Source organism: Pteropus alecto, unplaced genomic scaffold (assembly GCF_000325575.1).
Source record: "Pteropus alecto unplaced genomic scaffold, ASM32557v1 scaffold1010, whole genome shotgun sequence".
NCBI classification, from domain to species: domain Eukaryota; kingdom Metazoa; phylum Chordata; class Mammalia; order Chiroptera; family Pteropodidae; genus Pteropus; species Pteropus alecto.
This window is the reverse complement of record NW_006429624.1, coordinates 147383-160006: the sequence shown is the minus strand read 5'-3', so window position 1 is coordinate 160006 and position 12624 is coordinate 147383. Positions and strand designations below refer to the sequence as shown.

At 34.8% G+C, this 12624-nt stretch overlaps 1 protein-coding gene across 1 annotated transcript in view; it reads right to left on the bottom strand.

Annotated features, from left to right (window-relative positions):
- LOC102894600 (rab proteins geranylgeranyltransferase component A 1) overlaps nucleotides 1-12624 on the bottom strand; it is a 140789-nt gene that overhangs the window by 52714 nt on the left and 75451 nt on the right. Inside the window, 1 exon segment of the mRNA XM_025048785.1 lies at nucleotides 6110-6187. Coding sequence (XP_024904553.1) covers nucleotides 6110-6187 — 78 coding nt within the window.

The window sequence follows — 12624 nt, the reverse complement described above, 5'->3', positions numbered from 1 at the left end:
AGTCCGAAGAAACTGGAACCCAAATAGGCCCACACCAAGACACATCATTATTAAAATTCCAAAGGTTATATACAAAGAGAGAATCTTAAAAGCAGCAAGAGAAAAGCAGTTAGTTACCTACAAAGGAACGCCCATAAGACTGGCAGCTGATTTCTCATAAGAAACTACACAGAACAGAACGGCATGGCACAAAATATTCAATGTGATGAAAACCCAGGATCTACAATCAAGAATACATTATCCAGCAAAGTTATCATTTAGAGTGGAAGGAGAAATAAAGAGCTTCCCAGACAAAAATAAGCTAAAGGAATTTATCAACACAAAGCCAGTATTACAGGAAATGTTGAAGGGACGTCTTTAAGAAAAAAACATGTATCCAAAAACATGAATAAAGGGTTGTAACTACATTCCTATCAACGAGTACCTCACATGGAAAAGAATTAAGTGCTCCAACCAAATGACAGAGTGGCTGAATGGATAAGGAAACAAGATACCTACATATGCTGCCTATAAGAGACTCACTTCCGATTAAAAGACACACACATATTTAAAGGAAGGAGATGGAAAAAGATATTGCCTTGATGGACCTAGAAGGTATTGTGTTGAATGAAATAAGTCGTAGAGGGAGACAAATATCACATTATTTCACATCTATGTGGACGCTGAAGAACAAAATAAACAAGAACATCAACAAAAACAGAAAGAAACTCATAGATACTGAGAATATTTTGAGGGCTACTAGATGGGAAGGGGTTAAGGGGACAGTGAAAAAGGGCAAAGCGATTAAGAAGTACAAATGGATAGTTACAAAATAGACATAGAGATATAAAGGGTAGCATAAGGAAAATAGTTAATAATGTTGTAATAAGTATGTAAGGGGGAAGAGGGGTAGTAGATTTAGTGGGGTGTTCACTTTTTCAGTTATACAGATCTCTAATCACTATACTGTACAACTGAAACGAATATATTATTGTACGCAAATTATAATCGAAAAAAAAAACCTCATTGAATTGTACAATGTAAATACGAGCAACTAATTGTCTATCATATTTCAATAAAGCAAGAAGCAAAAAAAAGAACACAATGGGGAAAAATTTTTTTAATTAAAAAAAAAGAAAGTGGGGTGTGGGGAGAGCAGGGCTTGGGGTAGAGGAGAGAAGAGAGAGGCAGGCAGAGACCAGAACCCAGAGGTTCATGTGTCATGTAAAGGGTCTTTATTCTGAAGTGACATAAAGCCACTAAAGCTTTTTACAGAGAAGGACAGAGCCAAATCTATATAATGAACAAATCTCACTGTAATAATTACCTCATTAATTTATTTGTTCTTACTGCCCCACAGCAGTCTCTGTACTCCATGAGAACAAAGACCATGAATGTCTTGTCATTTGCTGCATCCCCAATGCCTGGCACACATAAAACAACTAATACTTGTTGCATGAATGGCTGAATGGATGGATGAATGGATGATGGAAGTATTCCATGCATGTGAACAATGTACAGACAGAAATAAAGATACAGAAACTCTGATTTAGGAGGTAAAGAATTTCTTTCAATCACCAGGTTTCTTCCAAATCATTGCCAGAATTACTAACTTAAAAGTAGCAAATCTAATCTTGTTATTTGTCCATGTAAAACTACCACTGATTGTAGTCCGAACTCTTTAGCATAGCATAGAAAGATCTTTACCATATAGCTCCTCCATGGGATCCCAAAGAATCCAATTACATTAATAACTGCTACTAGCTAACATGTACTGAGTTCTTGTTATGTTTAATAAAGGGTTCTACATACTTTATCTGTTTACTTAACGCTCAAAATAACCCAATGAGGTTGGTCCTGTCATGTCCTACTTTACAGATAAAGAATCTAGAGCATAGAGAGGTTAAACAACTTGTTAAAGTTCACTCAGTAAGTTGGGAAACCATGACACACATCCAGGTCTATCTGACTTCAGAGCCTATACTCTTTACTGCCATCTCTTTGTACACAAGGGCAGGGAGCATGTTTTATTCATCACTTTAACCCCATAGCAACTAGCATGGGGATTGATAGAGATTAAATATTTAGAATATTATCACTATCATTTTGCAAACGGGGCATGCTAGAATCAGAAATTCAGCAGTTTTCCTACAATGACAAATGGCATTAAGAATTGGTCACCTCATGCTTATTCTACCATACTCTTCATTACTAACTTCCAAGTATCTGGGAAAGGTATAGTTATTTCTGACCTCAGAAAAAAAGTATTTCCAAGAAAGACTCATAGCAGGAAATCTAGTGAGACAGCTGAAGTATACAAGGAACACTAGCTGAAGTAATCAGATTCACACTATTGGTTACAGAGATATCTGGTCCAAGGTTATCCATACCCTACACTAATATCAAATACTGTATTGCTAAGTGGCCAAATGTAATTTACAGGAGTTTTACATGATCAGCACAGCTGCAAAGAACAGAAAGCTGCTCAACAAAAACATTCAGTATTTCCAGAAAGAGTCAACAGAGAGGTTCAGTATTAGAATTTAGTGAGGGACTATAGAAAAAAAACTACTAATACCTATGTCCTCTAAAAATTAAGAAAGTAGAGCCAATGGATAATACAGCAAAGAGAACACAGTCAATGGAGATCTCAGGAAAAGCAAATTAAACAAAAATAAAAAATAAGATCTAGCTGAAAATAAGTATGCACTTGTTTACATATTCCATATTTCTTCTCTTAAAGTTTGTATAATACTTTGATGTGTGATCACATTAAATATGATGATACATAAATGCTATGTTCATTTATGCTTCTATCAGCTTTCTTCAATGAGAGTTGTAAAGAAATGCAGAAAAAGGGTATCATCAGTTTTAAACTAGCTAGCTAGCTAGCTAACTTCCTTCCTTCCTTCCTTCCTTCCTTCCTGCCTGCCTGCCTGCCTGCCTGCCTGCCTGCAGTGAGTCATGAGTAGCTCTTAACTACACCAAAGGGTAGAGATGTCAAGTGTTGCACATAAAAAATAGCAGAAGAAAGGCAATCTAAGACCATAAATAGACAAATGCAAATCTTTGCAGATTCCTCGATTAATATTCTAATTACACTTAGAATAAACAATTGTTTGAGTCAACCTGGATTCCTTAGAAAGAAATATATGTTGCATATGCCCAAACATATGTTCAAGGTTTTTCCTCAAAAAATTATCCCTCACTTATATATTAAGTCTGGACCAAATAAAAAAAAAAAATTCCTATTACTGGTAGCTCTCTTAATTATTTTATTTTGAACAACAAAGTAGTGTTTGGAAAAGATACATTAGCCTGAGTCAACTTCAGTCAATGCTAGCTTTAGATTTTTATGGAGACTATTTGACTTGATATAATGAAATTTTTTAAAAAGAGGTAAAACATTATTATAAATTTGGTAATTAGTGAAGGTATGAATTTATAATTTTCAAGTATTGGTTGTCTCTTAAATAAAACTTATGAAGATCATTTAAGCAATTTAATATAGTGAGAATTTTGTACATATCATGAATATTATGAATGCAGGTCAAATTTTAAAAACTGTCCTATTATTAAAGAAATAGTTACTGCTTGAAATAAATTTTCCAGTGAGAGAATCATACATAGAATTCAAAATGGCTTTTATCTTAAACAAAAAAGATAAACAAGGAAAAGATATTTATTAGAAAACTGGGGTTCTAGTAAAATAACATAATAAATAGCATAAGTAGACATTTTGTTATTTCATTTACATCCATAAAAGTAGACACATATAAGTTGTTAAATTTTTTTTTTTTTTAATTTCTCCCTGGGATTGAAGATTACCCAATATGCGATAATGGCCTCCATTTGGGCATAAAAACCTTTTAAGTTAATTAATTTCTAAATGTTGAAAAAACACTAAGTACTTTATAGGTACTTTCAGTAACTCAACCAAAGCATGCCCTATCTAGGAGGAGACTTGGAGATTACTGCAGAGTCCATCTAACTCATCTTATAGATAAAGGAACTGGCCTGGAGAAAAGTGACTTGCCCACTGTCATTCACGGCAATAATGAAGTTTCAGGTCTTCTCTCATTCTAGGACTACCTGACCATGCATGCCTTAGGAGTTAGTTGTTCGACAATAATTGTTATGTTTGAAATCTTTCTATGAAAATACAGAATAAAAGTTAAATCAGTAGCAATCTGTCTGCTATTTAAAATTCTTATTTAATTCCAGGAGATCTGGAAGGTTCATCTTGATAAGGGCTTAGAATGAATGAAGACCCAGAGCCCCCAGTCCATCATGAAATATAGTACCACTGGCTCAATCTTGAACTTTACATTACAGATCAGTGTTTCTCAGTGCCGTCTAAGGAGGACCCACATTAGATTCATTTGAGGTGTTCCCGAAACTGCAAATTCCCTGGCTCTACTCGTAAGTACATTATCCAATTTCACTCTGAGGGTGAGGCTCATAAATCTGTACTTTTTTTTTTTTTTTTTTACAAGTTTCTCTGGTGATTCTTAAGCACATTAAAACGACTAAACTTTGGTCTTTAGACTTTAGCCCTTGGGTATCTGTTGCAACTGAAATCTTCAACACATCTTAAAGAATTCCGCTGTTCACAGTATGCAATAAAAACAAAGTCAAAGTTAAGGTAAATGTAGCCTTTGTTCAACAATGCTATTACTATACTAACGTAACCCTTCTTTTTAGACAAACATGAGCCATGCAAATCCTTCATGTCACTAAGAGTAACATGTGGGACTGGAATGGGGCCCAAAAATGGTAAAAGGATCTAAGTAAATAAGCACCAAACAAGCAATTCATTATCTGGCTTTCCGTCATGGGAACAAACTCATGCTTCAAAATGAAAACATTAGGAAAAACGACTCTAAAAATCATAAAGACCACTATTCCTGCATGAACCTCCACAGAGCTCTTCATGAGCCAATATACGAATATGCTGGGCTTTCAGGGATAGATTTTTCATGTTTCATTTATGTAGTGCCTTTATGTTGAAGTGCTAAAAGTATTTTACAAGCCTTTAAACCATGTGCCTATTTTATCTTATACTGGAGAACTGTTTCCCTAAAGTAAATTTCACTGTCTAAATATTATATGTTCTGGAGTTGAATTTTTTCTTCACCATATCTTAAAATACTAGTTATTGCATTATAAGTAGTCTATAAGATAACATACATTTTAGGCCATTTAGACTATAAAAAATTATTGTAAAATGAAAGACGCAGCTTAAATTTTATATTTTTAACCTCCCAGTTCAAAATATTAAGGTATTTTATGAATGAACAATTTCCTTATATATCCCTAAAGATAGTCATACAAGAGATATGTCAGCAGATGCTTAAGAACATATAACAAAAAAGAAAAACACGTAGCAATTTAAACAGCTCCTAAAATTTGATCCAACTGACCCATTTAAGTTTTAATGTAAAACTTAGAAATCAAAGTATACTATTTAGCGCAATTCAGACAAGAACATATCTCAGTAACTAAGTAAAAAAATCCCAGAAAAATATAATTGAAATACAAATATGCACAGATATATTGCTCAGCTTTTTTTTAAAAGCAGGTACATTCTTATTTCAATCCTAAACCAACTTGCAGGCCTGATATGGTTGTAAAAGAATTTATCCTCAGATAACAGGGCAGCTTAGTTTATGACAACAATCTACCTAAAAACTCATTAAAGTCTTTTCTCTTGGAGTGACATGCATTATCAGCAGAGATTAATCTGATGAGTCTTTAGGTGAGCTCCATTTTTAAAAATGCAATAACACAGGGCTTTGTTGTCATCTGATGAAAATCAATTAGAGGAGGTAAGGCCACAAGGAAAACTAACATCACTCATCACCCACCCCTGGCAGCTGAAATGATTTGTCTTCCAAGCTTGGATGATCAGGAGCTATAGTCATATTGCAGGGAAATTAATTTAGTTTCTATATTCTGAACTCACTTTTCTTGTTCTGGAGGATCTAAACACAAATTACTTTTAATCAAGGTTGATATGTTATTAATACCAAGGAGGATCTTTGAAGAATCATTTTTTAAAAATCGACTTTAGCATTTTTCACTCGTGCTTGGAGTGTAAATATAGGAAGGTAACTTATATCATCCTTACTTTCCAGATTCTTTGTCCACAACAAGGCACTGTACTGAATGGCGAAGACAATAGATTCCACCAAACACAGCGCACATCCTAGGAAGAGAATAGGAGAATGAGAATTAAGATTTTTGAGTTGAAAATTAAGGTAACATTTTTTCTTTTAAATATCTTACATTTAACAATTGGTCTTACAGAAAAAAAGAGTTTGATAATTTATTGTTTTCTTTATCATGTTATTAAGTATCTATCAGAGGTAAGATAAGTAACATTTTGACACAACAGAAGTACTACTGCTAATTATACAAAGTGGAAGCCTAGAATTGTGACCAAGCCAAAAGTATCCCTAAGCAAAGCTCAGCTATGCCCCCTAAACCAGCTACTGACTATGTAAGATACACAGGCTACAAATAGCCTTCAAAGGTGATGTATGAGACCCCCCCTCCCCCGCCCCCTACACACACACACAGCAGAAGTGTTAAGTAGGAAACAAGGAGAGAAGACTCAGGGGGACCCCTGGAGATTCTGCTTACCAAAAAGTAAGCAAAAACTAAACTGGAAACTGAAACTAGAGCAGTAAGCACATGACTTAATGCTGCAGAAGCTCTAAGGAGTTTGCCTATCTCATGAACCTCAGAGCTTGGATTTTAATATTCACATAGGGAAGAGAGGCCTTAGGTTCTAAACAAGGCAGGTAGCTGAAAATAAAATATTCTCTCATAACGTCTGGATCCTTAAAGATCTACATTTCAGTGAAAGGGTAATCTAAGGAAAAAAATTACTTGCTATAAGAGAGAGAAAACAAAATAATTTGTTTTATCTAAAGCTAGGTGGAAAAAGATTATACTTCTGTATTTATAACCAGTAGTCTGCCCTCACACAGGTTGGGGGTTTGAAATTACACTACTACATGGTCCAAGAAACCTAAACCAATAAAATGCCATGAAAAGTAGCTTTGGGTCAGTAGTACCACTGGAGACTCGGTGGAAGCAATTGTTAAAACTTTCTGAAGTGATATGGCCTCAACCCAGAGTACACGAGATTGCCACAGATTGAGTCCCCTTATGATGAGTAACAGTTAAAGAAATGTATCTTATCCTGAGAATTAACCGACACAACAAATAGCAGGATTAGACTCCCCAAAACTTTGTTCAGATAGTAGAACTATCAGACAGAATATTCATACATGAATATGCTTAAAAGAGATGAATTAAAAACATAATAATAATGGAAAGCCCAGAAAGAAGGTCGTGGTAGGCTGAATAACACCCCCACCAATGATGTCCACATTCTAATCTCTAGAATCTGTGGATATGTTCCTTTACACAGAAAGAGGGACTCTGCAGATGTATCAAATTAAAGATCTTGCGATAAGGAGATTAACCTGGATTATCCCAGTGGGTGCAACGTCATCAGAAAGATATTTAAAAAAAGAGGAAGCAGGAGGCTCAAAGTCAGGAGATCTAAGATGGAAGCAGAGACTGGAATGATGCCATTGCTGGAAGGGGGTCAGAAATCAAGGCATGCAAGGAGCCTTTAGAAGCTGAAAAAGGCAAGAACCAGATTCTCCCCTAGAGCTCCAAAAGGGAACGCAGCCCTGCCTGCCCGTTTTAGACTTCTGACCTCTAGTACTGTAAGATAACAAATTTGTTTTAAGCTACTAAATTTGTGGTAATGTGTTAGGGCAGCAATAGCAAACAAATACAAAGACCCATACATACATGGACATGATTATGACCAATGGGAAAAGAATGAAACGCTGGGAAAAAAAATGGTTTTGAGACAATATGGAGAAAATAATTATATACCTGCTTTACACCACATTCAGAATCAATTCAAGGTAGACGAAAGGCATAAACATAAAAAACAAAACTAGAAGAAAATATAGGAGGATATATTTTTGGGCTAAGGGGAAAGACATATTTCTTAAGATGAGAAAAGCAAAATCACAAAGAAAAATACTGAAAAAATGGAGAACTTTAAAATTATAAACATCTGGACAACAAAAGAAAGTAAAAAGTCACAAACTAGAAAAAATACAAAAAAATATGTCACAAATTGTTTAAAAATATCAGTTTGGATAACAAATTTGGAGTATCTAGTAAAATTGAAGATGCATACACCTATGGTGCAGCAATCTACTGTCAAGGATAAATCTTACAAAACTTCTTATACCTGTATACAGGAAAATAGCATAAAATATTTGTCGCTGCATTGTTTTTAGACGACATAGCATAGTGGTTACAAGGAAAGATTCTGTCCGAGTTTATATCCCAGCCATTCTATCTACTGGCTGTATGACTTTGAATAAGATATTTAGCCTGTTTCCTATTCTTTTCATTTGTAGAATGAGAATAGTGTTTATTTCATAGAGACTTCTGGGGATTAAATGAGTTCATATTTGTAAAGAAGCTACACAGTACCTGACACGTGACAAGAATCACATAAACATTTGTTAAACAAAATAGGTACTATTTTACATATATATCACATGCAACCAAATATCCATAAAGAGGAGAATAAACAAAATAAAATGTGGTATATTCATAATTTAATCTGGCCCACAAAAAGGTCTGGCCTTTGTCCTCAACTTCTGGGTGATCTCTAAGCCTCTGAATGCCAAGCATGAAATGAGCACCTTGGGTCACCAGACAGTCTAATAATATGATATAGGGTGAGAGCTGACTATACTAGGTAAGTCTTAGGATGTGGACTAGCCATGCCAGAAAAAACCAACAGCGTGATCTGGGGTGGAGGCTTTGGGTCATATGATATTAGTCAACTCTCAGTGAGGCTAGAGACTGAGATCAGCCCCATGAGTGATCAGTCATGCTTGAGTTATGGAGCTCTAACAAAAACTCTGGACACTGAAGCTCAGATGAGCTTCCCTGGTTGGCCATCCTCTGTGCATATATCAATGCCAGAAAAGTAACACTGTCTTGACTCCACAGAGAGAGGATAACTGGAAGCTCCACATCTGGAACCTCCCTGTACTCCATCCTATGTATTTCTTCCCTTTGCTGATTTTAATCGATAATCATTCCCTGTAATAAAGTATAATTGTAAGTGTAACAGCTTTTAGTAAGTCCTGGGAGTCCTTCTAATGAACTATTGAATCTGAGGGTGTTTTGGGGAATCCCCCAAACTTGCAGTTGGTGTCAGAAGTGTAGGCAGTTTTGTGGTAACTTTTCCCCAAACTGTATAGTTGATTTAACTTCTCACATTGTATAATGGAACACTGTAAGCGATTTAAATGAATAACTACAGCCCCATCTATCACCATGGATATATGGCAAAACCATAAAAACTGAATGATAAGCTGAGGAAGAATATGTGCAGAGTACTATCATTTATAAAAAAGTTTTAAAACTTTACATGCAAAACACTACATATCATATCTGGATACATATATATGTAGTAAAAGTGCACAAACATTTAAGGGAACTATGAACACCAAATTCAGGATAGTAGTTATCTCTGGAAAGGAAGTGAAAGTTTCACCAAGGATTTTAATTGCTCAGTTTCTTTTAAAAATATATTGAGAGCGAATATGTCAAAATGTTAAGATTTGACAAAATTGTAACTGGCTACATGGTGGTCTTTATATTATTTCTGGTACTTTCTGAAATACTCTTAAATTATTTCATAATCATATTATAATGAAAAATATAAATTCAAGGTAGAGGTAAGTGACATTCTCTAAGTATGGCATACATTCCTACTGTCTTTCTAAATTCAATCATTTTAGTGGACATAAGTTTGTTAATGAGATTAGGTAAGTTTCTTCTGGTATAGAACAAGAAAATTAAGGTATTTTTTTTCCATTGAGAAATTTAGAATACAAGAAATGGCATATTAGAGCAAGCGAGTAAGATTTCATGTGCCTGAAAACTGTGAATATGACTCAGGACACCAGCTATAGGATATTTTCCCTTCTTGCTAATATTCTTTACCAGTCCCATATCAAACTATGGAACAGTATGTATTACCTGTGCTGGTACACATGGTACTATTTGAGATATTGTATGATAGAATCTGAAGAGAGTTAGAAGTCATCTTCTTGTTGGACATTTCCCAAGTGGTTATTCTGCCTATTATTGTTAGGGGAATACTGATAATAAGCCTAACCTTCACCATCAATTTCCTGTTGATACTAAAAGAGACTATGTGCACATGAAACATTGCTGGTCCACTAAAAATAAATAGGCTGAATAATGTTAAGGCCCCAAAATGGACAAGCAATTTATAAGTGTGGACCACACAATAAGCACTCTCATTTGCCTAGGGGTATCTTTTTGTCAAGTGAGTAGTAGCATCAGTGTTTCCAATTTCCTCATAAGCAGGTATAAGTAAGCTGCTAACATCTAACCTATGGAGTTTGTCATTTCAGCCAAACTGGTCCGTGTTTACTTATACACACATACACACACACAGGGGAAAAATAATTTTTAAATATCTTCCTGGATTCCAAGAAAAGCAAGGGGATCAAGTTCAGAATCAGTTATAAGTTGTATAAGGTTAAAAAATCACAAAATACTTTGTCACAGACAATTATGGTAATATCAAAAGCATGAGAAACCCACTTAACTAAAATTAAATGTAACTTTCTACAAAGACTTTTCATCGAACGTTACTGTTTATGAAACAGTAATGTTCATAAACATTGCTACTTTATCAAGTATCCTTTTGTTTAAAAACTAATTAATTTCTATGAAGTTCTTAGGGTAAATGAGGCCTCTGAAAAGCACATTTACATATAAAATACAATAGAGGCATCTATAACTATTTATTTTAGTAAGCCATCAAAAAATTACCTGGTTTTCAACATGATTTATTAACAGTGGACATATATTATATAGAGGAAACAGAATGTAAAGAATAAGAACTGGTTTGTATGGATGATGGTGAATATTATAGAGGAAGAAGTCCAATAATGAGGCACTGTCATGATAATCCAACAAATTTCCTCTTAATTTTAAATGAGAACATAGGAAGTATTTTGTGATCTTGGAAAGACTTACTTGATGAGGAAACCTTTAATAAGTTGGTAAGAAGTATTAACAGTAATCAGTTCTTGAGAGCTGCAATCAAAACTCAAAGAGCAGTTGTTTATGAGAGAAGTAGGGAATTACACATGAGGAAATAACTGTTGGCTACACGCTGGCCTTTGAGGCACACAGCCAATAATAACAATAATACAAATAATCATCACAGCTAGCATTGAGTGCTCACTACATGCCAGATACTTTACATGTATTAACACACTGCAACCTACAATTCTATGAGGCAGAGTCTTACAGATTTGGAAACTGAGGCAACGAGAGGTCAAGTGACTTGCCAAGGTCATTTAGTAAATGGTATTGCTGAATAAAAGCTCAGGAAACCTGGTCCCAGTGGCTTCTCCGTTAACCATCATACAAACTGCCTTGCTGTCAGTACCATCTTTTTTGGCATTATGAAGGAAAGCAACATGGAGTCAGACAAAGTTATTCTCAGAGCTATTCTAATTCCTGACAAGTTGCAAAGATTATTACAAGGAGTAAAATAATTTCTCAATTTATACACATTCTTATCTCCTCAAAAGCACATGTTTATTCTCTATCTGTACATGTTAAATGGATTGTCTAACTTCATTTCAGTTAGAACATAAACTCAGAGTAAGAATAACCGTGGAAATACCCATCTTTAGAGTACCTATCAAATTATAAATACTTTGCAGTCAACATTTTAAAAAGTGATTTATAAAGTATATTGGTAAGCTAGCAATTTTAAATAGAGAAAGTGCTATTATTAGAAGGCAAACACTTTACCATGATTTCTTTGCAGGTAATAAGGCTCCACAAGACACGTTTTCTTCCAGTACATTAAATGGCAGCCTAGCTACCCAAAACACACCTTTAATGATGGACAATTGAGCTACCAAAGATGGTGAATACCACTGATATGCCAGTCAGATCCCAGCTTTGTTATATTTCCTATCAGCCATCCAGGAGCCCACATGCCTAGCAAGGCAGCTCTGAACACCTATCTTCTATAGAGTACTATGGGGCCTAGAGGCAAACAAGTATACATTGTATAGGAATTACCTAAAAAGAAATCTACAAATGTACTAAATAGGTAGTATGAGCAAAAAAAAGTTACTACAAAAATGCATTTGAAACATTTTATCAAATGCCATTAAAAACAAACCAAATAAAAAGAGGTCTCTTACAACAGAATTCTGAGTGACCATTGATCATCATCACTATGCTTTAGTGACACCCTGGCTTAAATTGTACTGATAAAAGCAAAAGTTCCATTCAACAGTAATTAGGCATATCTAAGTTTCATGAGAGGCAATAAAGCTTCAGTGATTGCATCTATCTATACAAAGTTCGACTGTGTCACCTGTAACTAGAATTCAGACATATACATTTATCAGAGCACTATACTTAAAACAACACAGTGAGTTTTCTATTATGTTTACCCAGTACTTGCTGGTCTGAAAAATGTATGGGAAGGTATGTGTACATTTTATATACTTACACATACAC